At 43.3% G+C, this 25,408-nt stretch overlaps 1 protein-coding gene across 4 annotated transcripts in view; it reads left to right on the top strand.

Moving 5' to 3' along the window:
- Positions 1–25,408, top strand: part of LOC140489347 (synaptotagmin-1-like) — a 140,985-nt gene that overhangs the window by 99,285 nt on the left and 16,292 nt on the right. For all 4 annotated transcript variants that reach the window (XM_072588810.1, XM_072588813.1, XM_072588811.1 and 1 more), the window contains 3 exons: positions 1,505–1,618; positions 2,988–3,155; positions 24,034–24,201. In XM_072588810.1, coding sequence (XP_072444911.1) covers positions 1,505–1,618; positions 2,988–3,155; positions 24,034–24,201 — 450 coding nt within the window. The remainder of the gene's footprint in view (positions 1–1,504; positions 1,619–2,987; positions 3,156–24,033; positions 24,202–25,408) is intronic.

The raw sequence follows: 25,408 nt of genomic DNA, 5'->3' as shown, positions 1-25,408 counted from the left end.
TTTTTAATTCACTCATGGGACATGGATATTGCTGATTGGGCCAGCATTATAGCCTGTCCCTAGTTGCCCTTGAGAAGGTGGGGGCGAGTTGCTTTCTTGAACCACTGAAGTCCATGTAGGTTGACCCACAATTCCCTTGGGAGGGAATTCCAGGATTTTGAGCCAGTGGCAATCAAGGAACAGTGATATATTTCCAAACCAGGATAGTGAGTGGCTTGAAGAGAAACTTACAAAGGTTGGTTGAAATAGCTACCGATATCCCATCACCAAGTCATACTTTATTTACAAGTGAACTTTGGTACTGCCTCATTCAGAGTCAGCAATCAGAGTGTTAGCATCTCTGACACTCCCCTTTTTGTATGTCAGCCAGGGCTCCCTGGTTGAACAACATTTAACGGGCCCAATCAGGGAACTCATATTCTTTGAGGCCGGCTTCATTACAATCAGTACAGTAGTGTTCCCATGTATTTGATTCCCTTGTCCTTCTAAATGGGAGCGAGTTTGGAAGGTACTATCTAAGGCCCTTTGGTGAATTTCTGTAGTGCACCTTGTAGGTTGTATTCATTGCTGTTATTCATCATCACTCATGGAGAGAGTCAATGTTTGTGGATGTGGTGCCAATCAAGGATGCTGCTTTGTTCTGGATGGTGTTGAGCTTCTTGAGTGTTTTTGGAGCTGCGCCCATCCAGGCAAGTGGGGAGTGTTCCATCACACTCCTGACTTGGGTCTTGTAGATGGTGGACAGACAAATGGATGATAGCAAGTTAGTTTTCCATCTTATGCAATTTTTAATTTACATTGAAGTCAATCGGGAGTGATGTAACGTACGTTGCTCACTCACTGTCACATGTTTTACATTGATGTGAAGATCTGTACCATTGTGACTAGACAAGTGCAGGGAGACATACTGTTTTAAAAATTGCAAACATGTAGATTATCCGAAAATGGACAAGTACAGATAGACATGATGAGAGTTTGGAGATAAAAGGGTGGTTATTCCTAATGATGCTGGAATTGTAAAACTCCCTCCTTCACAAACTAAGTTCTCTGCACAATTCGTCAGCTTCTGTTTCCTTCCCGAATGGCTTGTTCCTAATTCTTATATTCCAATTTAAAATCTGACTACCAAATGCTGGTTCATTTCTATTTATTCGTCGGTCTTGACCAAACCCTCCTCTAAAAAGCTGGGGCAATGCCTTCCGATTGGGATGGTCACAGGGTCATAGAGATCTTCAGCACAGAAAAACACCCTTTGGCCCATCACGTCCAAACTGGATGAATTAGATGGGATGGAATTGAAATTCAAGCATGCCTACCCGACACAGTTGGGAAGTCCTGCCCATGGACACTGATAAGAATATCCAATATTTTGCCTTATAGCTTCATCTAAACTTGCAATTAAAAGAGTAAGTTAGATGCAAGAGTGTTGAGTAAGGAAGGGTCAGTAAGTTCCCATTTATTGACTGTGCGTGATTTTAATCTTCTATCTACTTTGGAATTCAAGGTTCAGCCTGATGTGGAAGATCTGGATCCAAGTTTACTTGGAGATGAAAAGAAAGAGGAGGAAAAGCTTGGAAAGCTGCAATATTCCCTGGATTATGACTTCCAGAATGGACAGGTTTGTGTCTCAAGTCACTTTGTGTAACAGGACTGAAATGTTTCGAATGTCTCACACTGTGAGCTAACAGATAGGATGTGATTGATTCCAGTTAAGTTGCCTTTGCACTGAAACATTCCTCACACATGTCTCATACATGTTTACGTCGTATAGGTAAAAGGAGAACTTTCTTAATCATGACTATAATTGGCGATCCTCAATTCACCCAGAGACCGGTCTCCAGCAGGCATGTAGATCCGTAGACACTGCAAACTCTAAGCCATGGCCAGATCAGGGTGAACTGAAGGTCTCCCTGACCCGGAGGGAGAGAAATCCTCATCCCTCATCCTGGTGGCTCTTGCAGCAGTGAGCTGGAGTGCAGAGCTATTGAGCGATCAGTGGCTATCCTGTCTAAGAAACACTAACCACAGTGGTCATGGTGCATGAGTAAACAACAGGTTCAGGTCCTGCCATAACAATTTGTAGGTTAGAATATACAGGGGTAGTTACATTCACTTATTTGAGGGCAGGAAAAGAATATCCTATTCCCGCTTTCACCGATATCCTTTGATCCCTAGGAACTCTATATGCCTCCTCCACAGGCTCACTCCTGTCTAGGTAAAGAAATTTCACTTCACCTCCATCCCAAGTAGCCTGCCCTGTATCCACACACTGTGATCCCTGGGTCAAGACTCCCTGGTCATTGGGAACATCCTTCGATAACAAGTCAATGATGAACGTGCTGCTGAAACATGGCCATGTACATAGGTCCCTCAAAGTTGCCACCCAGATTAATAGGATTGTTAAGAAGGCATACGGTGTGTTAACTTTTATTAGTAGAGGGACTGAGTTTCGGAACCAGCAGGTCATGAGTGCAGGAGGAGAAAGGATGTTGATGGTTCAGATTACGTGATTGGAATGTGAGAATGGCAGAACAATGGTGCGTCTAACAAACAGACTAGAAAGAACAGACAGTTCCACTGGTGTGTGTGTATGTGTGGGAATGGGAGTGGGTTTGCAATTTGAAGGAGTTGACCTCAAAATTGAGCCCAGAAGGTTGTAAAGTGCCTACTCTGAACGCGAGATGTTGTTCCTCCAGTTTGCGCTGGGATTCACTGGAGCACTGCAGCATGCTGATGACAGACAATTGGGCATGCAAGGAGTCTGCGATAAAATGACCAGTTATGGGAAGGTCAGGGTCATGCTCACTCACAGACCGGAGGTGTTTAGCAAAGCAGTCACCCAGTCACCTACTGGTTTTTGCCAAAAGACTGAGCTGCCGGGAACTTGGGGATCTCAGTATCTGTGCCTGCCCAGGGCTTGTTGATTCTATCATTGTAGGCCTGTGTGTGTTTATTAGATGCTAATGGTTTATTCTGTGTGTTTTCAGCTCATTGTTGGGATTATCCAGGCAGCTGAATTGGCTGCCTTGGATATTGGTGGAACATCTGATCCCTACGTGAAAGTTTACCTCCTGCCAGATAAGAAGAAAAAATTTGAGACCAAAGTTCATCGCAAAACTCTCAACCCCACTTTTAACGAATCCTTTACCTTTAAGGTAGGACCATGAAATGACAGCTAATGGTTAAATGTCTACATTTTATGTGCTTGCTACTGAGGTTGCCAGGGATAAAATGTGGTGACTGGATTTTATTAGGCACTGAGGGTGCTCTACTTGTTACCATGACAGTGCCTTCACACCAGAATTTTAGTTTCAGTGTAATGGTGGGCGTGTGAAAGTTTCACACCCTGCTTACATATTGTGAAAAACACCAAGCAGTACAATTGCATGTTTCATCTTAACAAACTTGGGTTGCTTTTGCAGAGAGAATATGTTAAATTATGTAACAATTGTGTGAAGTTTCAGTCGTGACAACGGTGGGAGCAATTTGAAGTGATAAATCATGAGTTGTTACTGTGCATTGTTGAATGTGACTCGCACAAACCACCGTTCTCTGTTAATGGGAGCATAACCTGTGTCAGCATAGGTTCAGTGCATGTCTCTTTTAACTCTGAGTCAGAAGGCCATTAATTCAATTGCCACTTCTGAAATTTATAAGCGTATTCCATGCTGGCATATCAGTGGTGTGCTGAATCTTTGGAGGCTTGTCTTTAGGAAGATACATTAAACCCATCCCTGTTTACCCTCTCTGGTAGATGGGTAAGGTCCTATGACACTGTTCAAGATAAAACAGGGGAGTTCTCCCAGTGACCAGGGCCAATATTTATACCTCAGTCACCATCACTTAATACAGAATATGTAGTCACACAACACTTTGTGTCTGAGGGCAAAGGTGGGAACTGGGAAGGGAGGATGGCTGGGGCCTGGAAAAGGAAAATCAAAAAAATCGGTGTAGCATGGTGGCTCAGTGGTTAGCACTGCTATCTCACAGCGCCAGGTACCTGGGTTCAATTCCTCCCTTGGGCAACTGTCTATGTGGAGTTTGCATTTTCTCCCTGTGTCTGCGTGAGTTTCCTCCTGCAGTCCAAAGATGTGCAGGTGAGGTGGATTGGCCATGCTAAATTGCCCATAGTGGCCTGGGATGAACAGGCTAGGTAGGTTAGCCATGGGAAATGCAGGGTTCTGGGAATGGGTTGGAGCGGGATGCTCTTTAGAGAGTTGGGATGGACTGGATGGCCTGCTTCCACTCTGTAAGTATTCTATTCTTAAATGCCAACAGAGGTATTTTATATGCAATTCTTGATTATCACCTCCACATTTACCTTACTGTCTCATTTTAGCAACAAGCAGAAATTAGACTGTGGAATGGAAATATGCACGAGTTGGTGCAATCATTAAAATGTTTACAATGTAAACAATAATTTTGACACTGTATCATCTCATGAAATTATGGAACATAATTATATTTCTTGGCTCTGAACTTGGGTGGAAATTCACCAATCAGAATCATAGCAGCCATCTGAGCATCTCAGACAGTCAACCCTTCAATTTCTTCTCCAGTATACTGTCTGGCTACTTCATAAATCAGCTTCTCCCAATTTATTGGCAATTGGCCGTCTGAGCTCTGGTGCCACATGGTGTAGGTGTGGAAGTGATCTGAATGAGACTTTCTAATCAATCCCCATTGTGGATGTCCCCTCCAATACTGCACTGCTGCAGGGCTGAGATTCAGATGTCCCCTGCAAACCATTTGAGATCACAGACAATCTGGGCGGGTGATTAATGCGTCTCCTGCTGGTTCCCAAACAGCAGATGATTAAAAACTGACTTGGGCAGCTGTCATTTGGCTGCAGTAACCTGAGAAGTGACAGATTGGAGCAGTTAGGAAGAGCAAGATCTTGACTGTAATAAACTGGAAGAAGCTGATTTATGGAGTAGACAGACAGTGTACTGGAGGAGAAATTGAAGGGTTGAGCATTTGAGATGCTCAGATAGCTGCTAAGATTCTGATTGGTGAATTGCCATTGAAGATTAGAGCCAAGAAATATAATTATGTTCTATCATTTTTCTCAGTGTCTGTACTGACATTGAGCCATAGGTCACAACTACATGTGAAGTCAATGGTTGCTCACAAAACAATTATATTGGATCACATTTCAGACATTAGAGTCTCACTAAGAACAGACTAAACAGGTGAATAGCAATTGCAAATCTTATCAAGCTTTTGAAACAAATACTGATTAGCTGTAATTTCTCAGTGTGTTTCTCTTTGAATTAATTCTGTGTCTCAATCCTCTGTTATCCAGCAGGCAAGGACAGGTGTCGTATGTCACTAAGCCATGCAATCTATGAGGTAGTAGGCTAGGTTCACAGGTTAGGCAGAGTTAAGTCAATTGGATCAGTAACTGGAACTTTACTTCTGACATCTGTGGCCTACTGATTAAGAAAGGAAACAAACAGTCTATTTCTGTTTACAGTACCACCCAAACGTTCCTGCAGGAAATAATTCCAGATGAAGACATGAACAGGATTGCTCTAATGCCTTTTTTGATTTGATTTGATTTGATTTATTATTGTCACATGTACCGAGAGACAGTGAGAAGTGTTGTTTTGCGTGCTATCCAGGCAAATCATACCTTGCCTAAGTACATCATGGTAATAGAACAGAATGCAGAATATAATGTTACAGCTACAAAGAAGGTGCAGAGAAAGATCAACTCTAGTTTACAAGAGGTCCGTTCGTAAGTCTAATAACAGCAGGGAAGGAGCTGTTCTTGAATATGTTGGTATATGTTTTCAAACATTTGTACCTTCTGCTCGATGAAAGAGAGTATAACCGGGGTGGGATAGGACTTTGATTATGTTTTTAATTAACTCTGCTGCTTTCTGGAGGCAGTGGAGTTAATAGACAGAGTCAATGGATGGGAAGTGGTTTTCGTGATGAGCTAGGCTGCATTCACAACTCTCTGTAGTTTCTTGTGGTCTTGGGTAGAGCAGTTGCCATACCAAGCTGTGATGCATCAGAAGGGGTGCTTTCTACAGTCCATCGATAAAAATTGGTAAGAGTCCTTGTGGACATGCCGAAATCCCTTTGCCTTCTGAGAAAGTAGAGGTATTGTTGTGCTTTCCTGACTGTAACATCAATGTGGATGGACCTGGACAGATTGTTGGTGATATTTACTCCTAGGAAGTTGAAGCGCTTGACCATCTCCCATCTCGACCTCAGCACAGACAGCTTCCTGAAACCGATGACCAGCTCCTTCATTTTTCTAACATTGAGGAAGAGATTATTGTCTTTACACCTTCTCACTAAGTTGTCTATCTCTATCCTGTACTTAAAAATGTGTTGCTGGAAAAGCGCAGCAGGTCAGGCAGCATCAAAGGAGAAGGAGAATCGACGTTTTGGGCATAAGCCTTTCTTCAGGAATACATACTCTCCTTCTCCTTTGATGCTGCCTGACCTGCTGCGCTTTTCCAGCAACACATTTTTAAGCTCTGATCCCCAGCATCTGCAGTCCTCACTTTCTCCTATATCGCTTTCCTGTACTCTGTCTCATCATTGTTCGAGATCTCACTCGCTGCAGTAGTGTCATTAGAAAATTTGTAAATGGAGTTAGAGCTGAATTTTTGAGTGTATGAGGAGTATAATAAGGGGTTGAATACACAGCCTTACAGTCACCAGTGTTGAGGCCAATTGTGGAGGTGGGGATGTCACCTATTCTCACTGATCACAGTCCAGGGATCAGGAAATCAAGGATCCAGTTGCAGACGGCAGTACATAGTCCTAGGTCTCAGAGTTTGGAGATGGATTTGGTTGGAATTATGGTGTCGAAGGCAGAGCTAAAGTCAATAAATAGTGGTCAGACATTGGAGTCCTCATTATTCAGATGCTCCAAGGATGAATGTAAAACAGGGAAATGTCATCTGCTGTGGACCTATTGTGATGGTTGGAGAATTGTAGTGGATCAAGGCAATCTGGGAGGTTGGAGTTGACGTGTACCATTACTAACCTCTCAAAGTACTCCATTATGATGGATGTCAGAGCCACCGGGTAGTAGTCATTAACGCAGGGTGCCTAACCTTTCTTTGGCGGCAGGATGATAGTGGTCTTTTTGAAGCAAGTAGGAACTTCACATCATAGCATGGAGAGGTTAAAGCTGTCTGCAAATAATTCCACCAGCTAGTCCACACAAGATCTGAGTGCACAGCTGGGAACTCTATCCAGGCCAGTTGCTTTCTGTGGGTTCACTCTCAAGAAGGCCAATCTAATGTCTGCGGCAGTGACCGTGGACCCGAGGCAGTTGGGGCAGGTGACATCATTTCACTGACTTCCTGCTCAATACAAGCATAGAATGCATTGAGCTCAATGGGTAGGGATGCATTGTTGTTAGGAATTCTACTCGACTTTGCTTTGTAGTCCAGTATATTGTGTAAGCCTTGCCACAGTTGACATGTGTTCATCTGGGACTTGTTCAGTTGACAAGCCTGCTGAGATTCATGGTCTACGTTTAAGAGCTAACTAATGTACTAAATGGAGGCCAACATCTGTGGAACCACCTTCTAGAAGCATAGCCATGCTTTCAGGGGAGTAAGGGAAACTGGCTCAAAGAAATTTGGTGCATATAATTACAAAAGGATTGTGGAAAAGGAAATTTATTTCAAACTTTATGGGCAAAACCGGAGTGGTTTCTTTGAAATGAGTCATTGAACATTAGAGCTGCAGAGTCTTAGAGGTCTACAACACAGAAAAAGGCCCAATCGTCTATTTAAATGGTCATTGGACAGGCATATGGACGAGAATGAAATAGTGTAGGTTAGATAGGCTTCAGATTAGTTCCACAGATTGGCACAACATCGAAGGCCAAAGGGCCTATACTGCGCTGTAATGTTCTATGTTCTATGATCCATCAAGTATGTGCCAGTCAAAAACAGCCACCTAACCATTCTAATCCCATTTTCTAGCATTTAGCCCATAGCATTTTATGCCTTGGCTTTGCAAGTGCACATCTAAAGATTTCTTAAATGTTATGAGGGTTTTTGCCTGTACCATCTTTATAGACAGTGAGTTCCTGATTCACACCACCCTCTCACTGAAAAGAATTTTACCTTACATCCCCTTTAAATCTTCTGTCCCTTATATTAAATCTCTGCCATCGGTCATTGATCCCAGCATCAAAGGGAAAAGGTACTTGGTGTCAATGCAATCTATGCCCCTCAACATTTTATATCTCTGTCATAACTTTCCTTAGGCTCTTCTGCTCCGATGCATAACTGCAAATGTTGAAGATCCCTTTCTAGCAAGATTGCTAGAAATCTCAGAACTAGCCATAAAACTGCTTGCTGTGCATAGGCCTGGCTGGGGCTGATTTGAATGGTGATTGACCTGGAGAGATTCCTGTTTTATCTACGTCAATTGGAAGGAGGCCAGCTAAGAACAAGCCAAGTTGGGGGAAAGCTCTCTATAAACAAGCTGCCCAGCTGATCCCTCCCATTTCTGAATAAAAGCAACAGTTCAGGGTAAAGCCTGTTTGTTGCTTTGAAAGAACGGAAGATTAGATTACTTACAGTGTCGAAACAGGCCCTTTGGCCCAACAAGTCCACACCGCCCCGCCGAAGCACAACCCACCCATACCCCTAACCTAACACTACGGGCAATTTAGCATGGCCAATTCACCTGACCTGCATATCTTTGGACTGTGGGAAGAAACCCACGCAGACACGGGGAGAATGTGCAAACTCCACACAGACAGTCGCCTGAGGCGGGAATTGAACCCAGGTCTCTGGTGCTATGAGGTAGCAGTGCTAACCACCGTGCCACCGTGCCACCCTAGATTGAAGGAATACCTCAATGTGTACTTCTTGAGCAAGCTACATCTGCAAACGACAAAGGCAACTATGCAGGATTAGTGACTTGACCACATTTGCCAGAACATCAGAACAACAGTCTTTGCAACATCATTTCCTTTGTCTTTTTACCTTTGAAATAACCCATTGACTGAAGTGTTTTTTAGAAAGTCAATCTCTGCAAAAAACCTTTTTTTTTGGTTGTTAAGAGTATGTGTGTCAAACATTGGGCAGCTAGTGGTGGGTCTTGCATGGGCGATGTATTTGAGGGAGATACAATGATGTCCTTTGATCAGTTGGCATGGAATTTAGAGCTATCGAACAGGACCTCTTTTGTTTTTTTTTCAAATTAGGGATTTTATTCAAAAAAAGACTACATTTTTGACAGATCCCTATAAATCTGATATAGAGAGGAGGATGCTCAGTGCTAAGAATACATTTTCTGTCAGCACTTTATATCAACAATTGGGGGCACCCCTGAGATGAGTTTGATTGACTCTGCAGGGTGTTGGAAAGAGAGTTAGGCGTTGAGGTCTCCTCAGAGGCATGGGAAGATATTTGGGAAAATGTAAGAAAGATATCAATTTGCAAAAGGACCCATGCTTTTACAGTTGAAGATTCTGCACAGGCTCCACTTGGCTCCAGATCATTTGTCAATATTTAAACCAGGGGTGTCTTCAATATGTCCCAAGTGCAAGGTTGGTACAAGCACTCTTACACATTGTCTCTGGTCCTGTCGTAGGTTTCAAACATACTGGAGCACTGTGGTGGGTGCAATGAGGGGATTTTGGGTGTAAGGGTGGAGAAGAACCCAATCTCTCTTCTTCTTGGGCTGCCCCAGTGTGTTCTCTGTAGATGCGCATAAGAAAAAACATTTCAACATCCTCACTTTCTGCGCAAGGAAGAATATCTTGCTAGTTTGGCTAGCAAGGTTGGCGGAAGATTGTTATGGAGCATATCCCCTTAGATTTTCTCACAAGTATGGTACACCACAAAACCGAGAATTTTTATAAGACATGGCGGTCCTTTTTGGAATACCTGGACACAGATTTGTCTGCCACACTAATAAGGGCTTTTATATAGCTGCAACGATTGTGCTTTACAAGTCCAATATCCAGAGAGGCGGAACTGCAAACATATGAATATGTGAAAATTAATGCTCTCGATATTCAAGAGTGAGTGCTTGGTTTGGCTGAGCTGTTATTATTTATTCATTTGTTGTTGGTTATTATTTATTTAGTCAAGTAGTTAGTTGGAGTTTTTAAAATATATTTTTCTGTACATATTTATACATTTGTACTTGAGGGCAGTTTGGGTTTTTTAGCATTTTTTGGTGTTCTTTCTTCGTATTGTTTTGTATTTGTTGTAATATTTAAAAATGTATTTTTCAATAAAAATATATTTTCAAAAAGTGTGTGTGAGAGTGACTGTGTGTGAGTGAGTGTGTGTTTGTGTGAGTGTGTGTGTTTGTGTGAGTGTGTGTGTTTGTGTGAGTGAGTGAGTGTGTGTGTGTTTGTAAGTCTTGTTTTGGTAAGCCTGGTTGATAGATTTTGTTTTGATTAGATCCTGATACAGATAATGCATTTAATTGGTCACATTGGTAACTGGAAAAAGTACTTCCATTTTATCTTGTGACCTGTGGAGTTGCAAGGCTAGAGTTTTTTTTATTCATTCATGGGAAAAGGATGCCGCAGATAAGGCCCAGCATTTATTGGTCATCCCAGAGGGCAGTTAAGAGTCAACCACACTGATGTGGGTCTGGAGTCACATGTAGGCCAGACCAGGTAAGGATGGCAGATCCCCTCTCTAAAAGTCATTAGTGAACTGCATGGGTTTTCTGACAATGGATTAATGGTCATCATTAAATACTTAATTTTAGATATTTATTGAATTTAAATTCCACCATCTGTCATGGCAGGATTTGAGCCCAGGTCCCCAGAACATTAGCTTGGCACCTGAATTAACAGTCCAACAATAATACCACTAGGCCATCACTTCCACCTAAAGCAGTGACAGTGCTTTCCTCCAGCCTGGATCATAACAAGATATATCAAGAGAGTTACATTGCTAAACTGCATGGCAACGAACAGTGATGGGTTTAGGTGGAATGTGTATCAACCTTTTCTTGCTAATAGCAACACTGAATCCTCTCAGCAGCCACAAGTTGAACCATTCTGACTCACGTGCCTTATGTAAATGAACAGAATCACAGCTGAAAAATCTTTCAATCTCAAAAGGATGGAGCTACATTTGCAGCATCATGCAAAATAGTAGAAGGCCATTTCACCCATTGTATTTCTGCCATTCTTTTAGTTAAGCAATTCAATTAGTCCCACATGCTTCCTCATTCCCCACAGCCTTGCACTTTCTTTCTCTCTCTTTTAGGGATATATCCAATCTCCTTTTGAAAGCTCCTCTTGTATCCTGCTTCCCCTGCCTTTTCAAGTTCCCGGTTCCCATCAACCAAATGCGTAATGAAAATCTTATCTCCCTTCTTTTGCCAGTTACCTTATTTTTGCCAAATATCTTGTTTGTGTGGAGTACAAATGTAGGTGCTAGCAGTTTCCTCCATCAACACCTTCCAACCATTGACCTCCACCATTCAGAAGGGCAAGGGCAGCAGATACATGAGAACACCGCTACTTACAAACTCCCCTCCAAGCCATCTGACTTGGAAATACGTCATCATTCTTGGGGCAGAACACTGTAACTGCACTGTGGGTGTCCCTACAACCTCAATGACTGCAGTGCTTCAAGAAGGCAGTTCACTACCACCTTCATCATGGCCAGTATGGGGAGGGCAGAAAACACTCACCCAGCCAGAGATGCTTACATCATCTCGTGAATGAATAAAAATAGGTTTGAATTATTTAATTTATATGAATGAAATAAATAAAATAATCACACATTCTGATGAATATAATTGTGCTCAGCAGCCCACTTGAATCAAGTTAATAAGGACCATACCAACACACACCCACCTATTCAAGCACTGTTATATTGTACTCTTCCCAATGAAAAATAATTTCCAACACTTGAGAATGAGAAATTAACTTGATAATTATATTACTTATACAAAGAAAAAATCCACACAGTGATTGAGGGAGCATTTTCTCTCTGTCAATTTCATAAATGCAATTATATACAGGATTTAAGATCTGCAGCAGCAAAGATTCAATTATCATTATACTCTCTGTTATCATATGCTTTCATGCCACACTCTGAGGAGGGGTTCTTTACAGACTGATAGAGGAAAAAGCACTTAGGCTTAGACCATCAAAGTAACACTATTCATATGTACATTAATGAGAAATAGTACTGTATGCAATAATCATAAAAAAAAGCTTCTGACTCACATTAGATAAGGATTAATCTATCTTCTTCATTTGTTCATCTCCATATGTTCTCAAGACTCTCTTCAGCATTGTAATCAGGGAGGGAATGGCCGAGTGGTATTATTGCTTGAAGATTAATCCAGAAACCAAGGTGATGCTCTGAAGACCTGGGTACAAATCCCACCACAGCAGATGGTGAAGTCTGAATTCAATTGAAAGAAATCAGGAATTCAGAATCTACTAATGACCATGAAGTGATTGAGAGGAAAAGTCCATCTGATTCACTAATGCCCTTCAAGAAGTCTGTCATCCTCACCTGGTCTGGCTTCCTTGTGACTCCAGGCTGACAGCAATGTGGTTGACTCTCAGTCACCCTCTGCAATGGTCCAGTAGGCCATTCAATTTTATCAATTGCTACAAAATATCAAAGAAATGAAGTCAGATGGATCACCTGGCATTGACCTAGGCACTGGAAAAGACAACGGCAGAAAGAGCCCTGGTAATCCTGCAAAGCCCTCCTTACTAACATCCTAGGGCAAGGGTCAAAACTGGGAGAGCTGTCTCACAGACTAGTCAAGCAACTGCCTAACAAAGTCATGCACATACTTTACAGACATTGCCCCAGAGACCACCATCACCATCCTTGGATATGTTCTGTCTCATCAGCAGGATAGACCCTGCAGAGGTGACAGCATAGTGATATAAGTCAGGAGGGAGTTGCCTTGGAAGTACTCAACATTGACTCCGGACCCCATGAAGTCTCACGTCCTCAGGTGAAACATGGGTGAGGAAACCTCCTGCTAATTACCTTGTACCGTCCTCCCTCAGCTGATAAATTTGTACTCCTCCATGCTGAACAACACTCAGAGGAAGCACTGAGGGTGGGAAGTTTATAAAATGTACTCTAGATGGTGGATTTCAATGTCCACCACCATGAGCGGCTCGGCAACAGCTCTACTGATCAAGCTGGTAGAGTCTTAAAGGACATGCTTACTAAATTGGGTCTGCAGTAGGTGGTGAGGGAACCAATAAGTGATTGATCTCAGCCTTACCAATCTGCCAGCTGCAGATGCATCCATCCATGACAGTATCAGTTAGAGTGATCACCGCACAGTTGTTGTGGAAATGAAGTCCCACCTAAACATTGAGAATACCCTCCATCGTGTTGTGTGGTACTATCATCGTGCTAAATAGGACAGACTTCAAACAGATCCAGCAACACAAGACTGGGCATCCATGAGGTGCTGTAGGGTATCAACAGCAGCAGAATTGTACTCCAGCACAATCTGTAACCTCATGGAACAGAATATCACCTACTCAACCATTACTATCAAACCAGGGGATCAACCCTGGTACAATATAGAGTGCAGGAGGCACCAGGCATGCCTGAAAATGAGGTGACAACCTGATGAAGCCACCAAACCAGACTACTTGCATGCCAAACAGCATATGCAGCAAGTGATACATAGAGCTAAGCAATTCCACAACCAACAGATCAGATCTTAGCTCTTCCATCCTGTCACATCCAGTCATGAATGGTGGTGGCAAGTTAAACCACTGACTGGAGGAGAAGGCTCCATAAATATCCCCATCCTCCATGATAGAAGAGCTCAGCACATCTGTGCAAACGATAAGGCTGAAATGTTTGCAGCAATCTTCAGCCAAAAGTGCCAAGTAAATGATTCATCTTGGCCTCCTCCACTGGTCCCCAGCATCACAGGTACCAGTCTTCAGTCAATTCGATTCACTCCATGTGATATCCAGAAATGGTTGGAGATACTGGATACGGCAAAGGCTATGGGCTCTAACAACATTCCTGCATCATTACTTCAGGATTCGCCGTTCCTCTATCCAAGGTTTTCCAGTACGCCTACAACACTGACAATGTAGAAAATTGTCCTGTACATAAAAAGCAGGACAAATCCAACCCAGCAATTACTGCCCCATCCGTCTACTTTCAATCATCAGTAAAGTAATGGAAGGTATTATCAACAGTGCTATCTAGCAGCATCTGCTCAGCAATAACCTGCTCAGTGATGCCCAGTTTGGGTTCCGCTAGGGCCACTCAGCTCCTGACATCATTACAGTTTTTGTTCAAACATGGAGAAAAAAGCTGGATTCCAGAGGTGAGATGAGATTGACAGCCCTTGACATCAAGGCTGCATTCGATTGTGTGTGGCATCATAGAGCCCTAACAAAACTGAATCAGCATGTATCGGGGAGCAAACTCTCCACTGATTGAAGTCACACATGGCACAGAGGAAGATGGTTGTGGTTGTTGGAGGTCAGTCGTCTCAGCTCCAGGACATCTCTGCAGGAGTTCCTTAGGGTAGTGTCCTAGGCCCAACCATCTTCAGCTGCTTCACCAATGACCTTCCCTCCATCATAAGGTCAGAAATGGGGATGGACCATTCACAACTCCTCAGATACTGAAGCAGTCCATGTTCAAATACAAGATCTGGATAATATCCAGGCTTGGGCTGACAAATAGCAAGTAACATTCATGCCACAAATGCCAAGCTATGACCATTATCAACCACAGACAATCTAATCACTGCTCCTTAACATTCAATGGTGTTAGCATCACTGAATCCTCCACTATCAACATCCTCATGGTTACCATTGACCAGAAATTTACTGGACTCACCACATAAACATAGCAACTACAAGAGCAGGTCAGCAGCTAGGAATACTGCCCTGAGTAACTCGTCCCCTGACTCCCCAAAGCCTGTCTGCCATCTCCAGGGCACAAGTCAGGAATGTGATAGAATATTCATGACTTGCCTGGATGGGTGTAGCCCTAACAACACTCAAGAAGCTTGACACCATCCAGGACAAAGCAGCCCCTGCATGATTGGCACCACATTCACAAACATTCACTCCCTTCACCACAAAGGCAGCAGTGTGTACCATCTACAAGATGCACTGCAGAAATTCATCAAAGATCCTCAGGCAGCACCTTCCAAACCCACATCCACTTCCATCTAGAAGGACAAGAGCTGCAGTTACATGGGAACACCACCCACCTTCAAGTTTCCTTCCAAGTCACTCACATCCTGATCCGGAATTATATTGCAAGTATTATCACTGTTGCTGGGTCAACATCTTGGAATTCCCTCCCAAATGGTATTTTGGGTTAACCCAGAGCAGGTGGACTGCAGCAGTTTAAGAAGGCAGCTCCCCACCACCTTCTTAAGACCAACTAGGAACAGCAGTAAATACTGGCCCAGACAGTGACACCCATGTCTCACAAATGAATTTTGAAAAACATGTGATGGAGCACTTCGAGCATGTTCTAACGCTGCCCATTCTGTGGCATTTATGCCAAGCACTGTGCAGGTCAATAACTTCATTGCAGTGTAGCTCTAGGGCCCTAATGCCTTCATACAAGAGACTCAACACCAATTTTCTTCATTAAACACCAATGTTAATGAGAAAAAATGATTCAATGATAATCAACACTGAAGCTTAAAGGGAACAACTGGGAGGGGTGACTAAATGCTAAGTTGAAGATAAGTTTTGAAATGAGGAGAATAAGGTAAAAAGAAAAGTGGAGGCAGTTTAAGGAGGGAATTCTGAAGACGAGTCTGGATAGGAGACATGGCTTCTTGTTGCAGAACGAAGGCAAAATGGACAATAAATAAATGAGAAGAAGAGAATACCTGATGACGAATACATAGGACAGGAGGAGATTATAAAGGTCAGATTTATTCAGAGATAGAGGGATAAAATTTTTTGATTCATAGGATGTAGGAATCTCTGGCTTGGGCCAACATTATTGTTCATTGTCAGTTAGCCTGGAGAAGGTGGTGGAGGAACTGCCTTCTTGAACCACGGCAGTCCACGTACTGTAGGTAGACCCACAATGCCTTTGTGGGAATGCCAGGATTTCGATCCAACGACACTGAAGGAACAGTGGTACAGTTCCAATACAGGATGTGTGTGGCTTTAAGGGGAACTTGCAGGTGGTGGTGTTCCCATGTTTCTGCTGCCTTTGTCCTTCTAGATGGAAGTGGTTGTAAGTTTGGAAGGTTCTGACTAAGGATCTTTGGTGAATTACTGTAGTGCATCTTGTAGATAGTATACATTGCTGCTACAGAGTGTTAGTGGTGGAGCGAGTGGATGTTTGTGGAAATAGAGTGATGGAGTCATAGAGGTGTATAGCAGTAGAAATAGACCCTTCGGTCCAACTTGTCCATGCCGACCAGATATCCTAAATTAATCTCGTCCAATTTGCCAGCGCTTAGCCCATATCCCTCTAAACACTTCCTATTCATATACCCATTCAGATGCCTCTTAAATGTTGTAATTATGCCAGTCTTCACCACTTCCTCTGGCAGCTCATTCCATATTTGCAACACCATATGAATGAAAAGTTGCCCCTTAGGTCCCTTTTAAATCATTGCTTTCTTACTCTAAACTAACATGGTGCCAATCAAGCAGGCAGCTTTGTCCTTCTTGAGTGTTGTTGGAGCTGCCCCCATCCAGGCAAGTGGGGAGTATTCCATCACACTCCTGACTTGTGCCTTGGAGATGATGGACAGGTTTTGGGAAGCCAGCAGGTGAGTTATTCGCTGCAGGATTCCCAGCCTGTGACCTGCTCTAGTAGTTACAATACTGATATGTTTAATCAGGTTCAGTTTCTGTTGCCACAATGTTGCTTGTGGAATCTCAGCAATAGTAATGCTATTGAATGTCATGGGCAATGGTTAGATTCTCTCTGGTTGAGTTGGTCATTGCCTGGCATTTGTGTGGCATGAATGTTACTTGCCACTTGTCAGCCAAAACCTGCATATTGCCCAGGGTCTTGCAGCATTTGGACATGGACTACTTCAGTATCTGAGGAGTCTTGAATGGTGCTGAACATAGTGCAATCATTGGCAAACATCCTCACTTCTGATTTTATGATCGAAGGAAGGCCATTGATAAAACAGCTCAAGATGGTTGGGTCTAGGTCATTACCTTGAGGAGCTCGTGCAGAGATCCTCTGGAGCTGAGATCACTGACGAACCAACAATCACAATCATTTTCCTCTGTGCCAGATATGACTCCAACCAGCGGACAGTTTTCCCCCTGATTTCCATTGCCTCTGGTTTGGCTCAGACTCCTTGGTGCCACAGCTCTGTCAAATGATGTCAAGAGCAGTCACCTCAATTCTGAAGTTCAGCTCTTTTGATCTTGTTTGATTTAATTTGATTTATTGTAGTCACATGTAGCTGAGTACAATGAAAAGCTTTGTTTTGCGAGCAGTACGGGTAGATCATAGCAAACAAGGACACACAGATCATAGGGTGCTTAACCAGAGCGAGGTACACAAGGTCATGCTGCACAGGAGGTGCCCAAAGCAAGATCAACATTATTTGAAGTTAGAGATGTCCATTCAGAGGTCTAATAACAGCGGGGATGAAGCTGTTTTTGAACCAGTTGGTGCATGTCTTCAAGCTTCTGTATCTTTTGCCTGAAGGAAGAGGTTGTAGGAGAGCATTACCAGGATGGGAGGGGTCTTTGATGATGTTGACAGCCTTTCCACAGCAGTGAGAAGTGTAAGTGGAACCCATGGATGGGAGGTTAGCTTCCGTGATGGTCTGGGCTGTGCACACCACCTTCTGTAGTTTCTTACCACGTTTGGACCATGTAGTGAGGACAGGAGCTGAGTGGCCCCGGTGAAACCCAAGCTGCGTGTTAGTGAGCAAGGAATTGCTAAGCAAGACAATGGACAACTACATTTTCAAATTTAACATGTTGGGGAGACAATACAGAGAGTGATGGAGCACTTAGATTCGTATGGGGTAGGATGAGAAGGGAAAGTGTGTTGGAGAAAATACCTTGAAATAGTGTCTTGCATTTGCCTGCTCTGTTGTAATAACACAGCAGTGTTTAAGGGCCTTTTAGATACTCATGTAACCTAATTTATGACGGGATATTGGTTTTAATGCCATACTTAAACTGCTATGATTTCATGAGCAAATATATTCCTCAGCTATTATAGCACCGGCAGCTATTTAACCACTGACAAAAAGCATGGGGGAGGATGAGTGCATTGCAAAGCACAGATTGAATGTAAGCAACGCAGTTAAAGTAAGGAAGTCATGGCATAATGTGCCAGTATCCCAAGGGCACAAGCATCACATGGTACCCCAGCGCTAAATAGACACAGCATCATACCACAGTGCACCAGAGACTGTGGTATTGCCCGCTGCACCAAGCACATTTTATTTTTAGGCTGTGTGGTGTATTCAAACATCAAACAAAGCCACGTGAGTGAGTCTCTGTTGATGCTCACTGAAGTTGACAGCACGAGGCAATCTGATTTGAATTCAGTCACTGCCTTATTCTGAGTTCACCATGTGGAATGGCCAAACAAAGAACTCTCCTAGATCAGCCCAAGGTGTTTTTCTATTCTCTGATCTCTGTTAGATAGATCGGATCTCTTCATGGAATACCCAGCAACACAGAGCGTTGTTGTACATGGAATCAATGCTTAGTACCTTTTAGCTGTGAGATTGAAAAAGAATTGTTTGTAGGATGTGACCAAAATTTAATGCCTATCCCTAGTTGTTCTAAAACCATGGGCTGTTCCTTCCCCAGGCTAAAGGAGCAAAGTCATCATAATCCCAGAGGACCACAGGGCTGTTCCCTCATTAGTGAGAAAGAGAGAGAGAGAGAGAGAGAGAGAGAGACAACTGGTTGTGATTTAATCTGAGGGTCACCATGCCTCAGGTGAGAAGCAATCTTGAGAAGATGGGACCTTCATAGTCACCTTCTCCAGGAGATGGAGTTTGTAATATAATCAGAATTGATAATATATTGTGATAGTGATGGTGTGACAATGACGTCAACAGTCCCGTTGGGGTGGGGGGAAGGGTTTTTAGTATTGCAGTGGTAGTGTCCCTACCTCTGAGCCAAGAGGCTTGGGCTGAGGTTCCACTGCTCTGGTAGCAGGGGGATGTGTAGACCATCTCTGAACAAGTTGATTATAAACTATCCAAGTCGAGTATGTGGTGCTGGAAAAGCACAGCCAGTGGATGGCACGGTGGCACAGTGGTTAGCACTGCTACCTCACAGCGCCAGGGACCTGGGTTCAATTCCCACCTCAGGAAACTATCTGTATGGAGTTTGCACATTCTCTCCAGTTGCTCTGGTTTCCTCCCACACTCCAAAAATGTTCAGGTTAGGTGAATTGGCAATGCTAAATTGCCTGTTGTGTAGGGGAATGTGTATGGGTTGCTCCTTGGAGGGTTGGTGTGGACTTGTTGGGCTGAAGGGCCTGCTTCCACACTGTAAGTAATCTAATCAGTCAGGCAGCATCCGAGGAGCAGGAGAATCAAGGTTTTGGGTCAAAGTCCTTCATGAGGAAGCCCTTCCTTTTGTTTTGATTTATTATTGTCACAAACCAAGAGACAGTAAGAAGCATTATTTTGTGTGCTATCCAGGCAAACCATACCTTGCATAAGTACACCAGGGTAATAGAACAGAATGCAGAATATAGTGTTACAGCTGCAGAGAAGGTGCAGAGAAAGAATAACTCTAACATATGAGAGGTCTGTTCACCAGTCTGGTAACAGCGGGGAAGGAGGTGTTCTTGAATCTGTTGGTACATGTTTTCAAACTTTTGTATCTTCGGCCCAATGGAAGAGGGTGGAAGTGAGTATCACTGGGGCGAGAGGGGTCTTTAATTATAATCGCTGCTTTCCCAAGGCAGTGGAAAGTATAGACAGAGTAAATGGATGCAAGGCTGGTTTGTGGGATGGACTGGGATGCATTCACAACTCTTTGTAATTTCTTGTTGTCTTGGGCAGAGTAGTTGCCATACCAAGTTTTGATGCATCTGGATAGGATACTTTCTATGATGCATCCCTTCTTACATTAAAGGCTGGGACGAATGATTGAAATTGTCAGTGTGAGTGAGAGACTTGAAGAGAACAGCATTATGCACAATGGGTTTAATAAAGGAATTTGCAGAAATTCCTAGGGCCAGACAGCAGTGATTCATGGGTTGGAGAAACCATTTCAGGCTACACACGTATAGGATTGACAAGAATAGCCATCCCTCCAATATAAGGAACAGCAATACATGTCTTCTGGAACACAAACCAGTGTTCCCCACAATGGGGTGCAAGGTAAATGGATCCAGCAGTTCAAGATGGCTTCTCACCATTGCCTTCTCAAGAGATAGACAATGAAAACAAAATGCTGGCCCAGCTAGCAATACCCACATCCTATGAATGAATAAAAACAAAAATCTAAGCAATTCTAAGGTATTGAACCAATGAGCATAAAGGACAGGGAATATATATCTCCCTGGAAAGTGCGTGATGTGGAGGGGCTTTTAGAGATGTTCTGTTTCCATGACCACCATCAATGTTATTTTTACTCAATGTAGTCTGGCCAGCTGTAAAAGTAATACAAGTCACGTAGCACAGTATCTGCTGGCTCTTTGACATAGCTGGTCTAAACTGCTCACTTAACAGAAATTTAAGCCTAAAGTTAATTATGCCGGTTCCAGTTACCCATATGAGACCTGACACCACTTGCTTCAGTGTAGTTCTCATTGGTGTGTGTGTGTGTGTGTGTGTGTGTGTGTGTGTGTGTGTGTGTGTGGACAGTTGCACAATGTCACCTCCCAGCAGTTAAAATTTAATGGTTTGATGATTCTGTCAGACCCAGGATATGATAATGATGTGAATAATGATATTGAAGTGAATTATCCTGCGATGACTGGAATTAAAGGCAGAACCTGGTATTCCTATCACCCTGCAGGAGCCCCATACAAGGCTTTAATAGCTGAGTGCTGGAGAGTTCTAGTAAAAGGACTGCTTGACAGTGGTAATTGATCCTGGAGGAGATTGATTACTTTTGTAATTCCAGGAAATAGGCCCCCCGTGTCTTGAGGATAATAAAAAATCTTTCCTTTATCTTCGCCTTGGAAGATTCCCAGTTGTCTCTCTGGTAAGTTGCCACTGGTCCACCTTGAAGTTGACAGGGCATGTGATCTTGACATGATTTCCCACAACATGCAATCTCTCCCTTTCGTTGTGGATGTACCGTGATCTCCTCCCACCTCAGCACTTCCTATGGAGTGGCCTGATCAGAATTCCCATCAATTAGAGAGTACAGGAAGAACCATTGTGACTCCCTTAGCAACTTGCTTGGTTCACCAAGTGTCCAAATCAGACCCTCCCAAAGACTTTAGATGTGATTAATGTGTTAGAGTCAAGCTATGGAGGGATTGGTTGTGGAGGACGTGGCAGGAAAAGCTTTGCAATCTGCATCAACCCAATAGGACTGGGATCAGCCAGTACCACAGTTGTTGTTGTCTAGTCTGTACTATTCCATTTTAAGGAATCTTGGTCTCATTCTCACGGAACCTAGAGCAGGAAACCTTTCAGAACATGGTATCGACAAATGCTTTATTGGGTTTTTTTTTTCAATCTCTTAATTTAGCAAAGAACAATCAGGGTTGACACAAATTGAAATGAATAGAGTAATTTGAGTCATGTGTGGTAATGATTACTGTCAGTTGCTATATCCCTTTTGACTTTTGGAGATCTCCATCCCAAAGCCTGGCTGACTTGGAGAAGACGCATCCACGAAGGTGCCAAGCCTTTTGAGTATCCCCGACAGACCTGAACGGATAACAAAGGCAAAGAGGGTGTGAAAACGCAAACATCCCACCCACCTACATCCCTGTCCCCTTTAAATATCACCCGCCCCACCTGTGGCAGGACATATGGATATGGAGTTGGACTCTTTAATTACCTTAGGACCTATAACACCAGACAGGAAGAACAGCACCTTCAATCCCCAAGGGACTGCCTAAAATGAAAATGTTGTTGATGCACATTAGCAAGAACTTGTGTTGCCCCATTTCCTCCTCTTTCTCCTCATCTGAATGTTCAGGCACTTGCTGAATCTTAGCGTCCAAAAATGGGTGAAGCATGATCATGTCAGAGGTGAAAGGTCAAAATGGGGTGGAACATGAACCAAAATCACCTCTAGTGCACACCTTTTCAATTTTAACAAAGAGCAATGAAGACAGGGTACCACATTTACTCAGGGGAAGCAGAACAATTATTAAAATATTATAATGAGTGTCTGCCCTCATTTGAATAGCAATTATATCTTTAGCTATTGGCAGTTATAATTCTCCTTCCTCTGGAAACTCGGCAGCTGAACAAAAATGCATAGGGCTAAAGCCGTGAGATGACTGTCTTTCTAGCTCTTTTTGTCAATCTGCGAGGAGCAGAAATGTGGTCCCCAGGACCAACAAGCTGACCAGTAAATCCCCACTCTGTTTTCCTGTTCAGTCACCATTCGCTTACCAGCAGAACCACCCCCAAACAAAATGTGCTGCCCCCCCCCCCCCCCCCCACAGTCACCATTGAAATCCCTGGGTTGCCACACTCCAAAGATAATCAACACACCCACCATTGCCACCCTATTGCAATTCCTTTCTATCCTCTAATATCTCTTGGGACTTTGACCTCATAAAGCAGGCTTCCCAGAGTAGACGAGGCCTCTGACTTCGGATGCCTTTAGGTAGAAACTCCACAGAAGAGAAAATAATAAAACAGCTCTGCAGTTAAATTCTGCAGACAACACAAAATAAAGGCCCTTCAAAGTTCCTTTCAACCTTGTGCTAACCCCCTACAGAACTCCGGGCAAAACCGGATCATGAAACATGATTGTGCACATGTTGATGTATCACATGTGCGCCAAGGGTTGTCAGGAGACAGGCTATTTGACTATGTAGCAACCTATCCAGCCATTAAACATTTTAATTTGGCAATTATTAACAACTTAGCTCGGGCATACTCGAAAATAGAATCCTATGGTCACGCAGAGTGGTGCTGGAAAAGCACAGCAGGTCAGGCAGCATCTGAGGAACAGGAAAATCGACGTTTCGGGCCAGAGCCCTTCATCAGGAATCTGATTGCCTGAAACGTCAATTTTCCTGCTCCTCGGATGCTGCCTGACCTGCTGTGTTTTTCCAGCACCACTCTAATCTAGACTCTAATCTCCAGCATCTGCAGTCCTCACTTTTGCCTCATATGGTCATGCAGCATGGAAACAGACCCTCAGACCAACTAGTCCATGTCGACCAGGTTTCCCAAACTAAACTAGTCCCATTTACCTGTGTTTGGCTCATATCCCTCTAAATCTTTTCTATCTGTGTACCTGTCTAAATGTCTTTTAAATATTGTACCTGTATCTGCATCTGCCAGGAGACAGTGAGGTCTGCAGATGCTGGAGATCAGAGTTGAGAGTGTGTTGCTGGAAAAGCACAGCAGGTCAGGCAAATTACTGATGAAGGGCTGTGGCCCAAAATGTCAATTTTCCTGCTCCTAGGATGTTGCTTGACCTGTTGTGCTTTTCCAGCGACACAATCTCAACTCTGCATCTACCACTTCCTTTGGAGCTCATTCTATACATGCATCAGTGTCTGTGTGAAAAAGTTGCCCCTCACGTCCCTTTCAAATCTTTCTTCTGTCATCTTAAAACTATGCCTTCTGGTTTTGAACTCCCCTACCCTAAGGAAAAGACCTTTGCTAATCACGTTATCTGTGCCGCTCATGATTCTATAAGCCTCTATAAGGTCATCCCTCAACCTCCTACGCTCCAGTGTAAAAAGTCCCATCCTTTTCTTACAATTCAAAACTCTCAGTCCTGGCAACATCCTGGTAATTTTTTTCTGCACTCTTTCCAATATAATCCTATCCTTATTGAAAGTAATTGATACAATGGGGAGTGATCGTCTGAGTTGAGAGCAGTTCGGTGTTGCCTGAAGGGAACTGACTTCCACCTGCAGGAAGAGTATTGCATTACCTACCTGACTTCTCACTTCTCTTTTCCAGATCCCATACTCAGAGCTTGGGGGCAAGATCCTCGTGATGGCGGTGTATGACTTTGACCGGTTCTCGAAGCATGATGCGATTGGTGAGATTCGGATTCCAATGAGCAGCATTGACCTCGCTCATGTGATTGAGGAGTGGCGAGATCTTGAGTCTGCTGAGAAGGAGGAGGTATGGGGTTACACCAGGGAAACTGGCTGAAGCTTATTAAGGACTCTTTAAAGGACAGGTTCTATTAGTGAAAAGGAAATTAACAAAGTATCATACGAGTTTTTTTTTAAATTCATTTATGAGATGTGGGCATCTCTGGCTAGCCATCATTAATTGTCTAACTCTAATGGGGCAGTTAAGAATCAATGACATTGCTGTAGATCTGGAGTCAATGTAGGCCAAACCAAGTAAGAATGGCAGATTTCCTTCCCTAAAGGCCATTAATGAACCAGATGGGCATTTTTACAACAATCAACAGCAATTATATGTACACAATTAATCTAGTTTTTTATTGTTGAATTTCACCAGCTGCCATTGTTGGATTTGAACTCATGTCCTCAGACCATTACCAATAACAAAAGGAGAAATTGTTGGAAAAGCTGAGCAGGAGATGCTGCCAGATCTGCTGAGCTTTTCCAGCAATTTCTCTTTTTGTTTCTGATTTACAGCATCTGAAGTTTGTTTGGTTTTTATTTCCTCAGAACATTAACGCAGGACTGTGGATTATTTGTCTATTGACCTTGTCACCAGGTCACTGGCTCCCTGATTGGTTGCAGACAAGGACCATTTGGTCCATCAAATTCACTCTGCCATTCAATAAGATCTTGGCTGATCTTATTGTGGCTTCAACTCTACTTTTTTATTTAGCCCCCACCCCCCTCCATTACCCTTTGATTCCCTCGACAACAACAAATCTGTTGAACTCAGCCTTAACTGTCCTCTGGGATAGGGAAATCCACAGTAAAGAAAGTTTAAAAGCAAAAAGAACTCTCTCAAAAAAAGGCCAAAGCAACAATCTGCTGTGAAAGAGGGGTGTATATGCAATGCAAACTTGAGTTGGTTAGCACTGCTGCCTCACAGCGCCAGGGACCCAGGTTCAATTTCAGCCTCGGGTGACTGTCAGTGTGGAGTCTTTCCATGACTGCGTGGGTTTCCTCTGGGTGCTCTGGTTTCCTCCCGCAGTCCAAAGATGTGCAGGTTAAGTGGATTGGCCATGGTAAATTGCCCATAGTATCCACAGATTTGCAGGCTACATAGATTAGCCACGGTAAATGCAGGGTTACAAGAATAGAGTAGGTGGGTGTGTCTGGGTGGGATGCTCTTCAGAGGATCATTGCAGACTCGATGGGCTGAATGTCCTCCTTCTGCACTGTAGGGATTCTATGAT

The sequence above is a fragment of the Chiloscyllium punctatum genome, chromosome 18 (assembly GCF_047496795.1).
Source record: "Chiloscyllium punctatum isolate Juve2018m chromosome 18, sChiPun1.3, whole genome shotgun sequence".
Classification (NCBI taxonomy): domain Eukaryota; kingdom Metazoa; phylum Chordata; class Chondrichthyes; order Orectolobiformes; family Hemiscylliidae; genus Chiloscyllium; species Chiloscyllium punctatum.
This window is presented reverse-complemented; position numbering and strand designations above follow the sequence as displayed.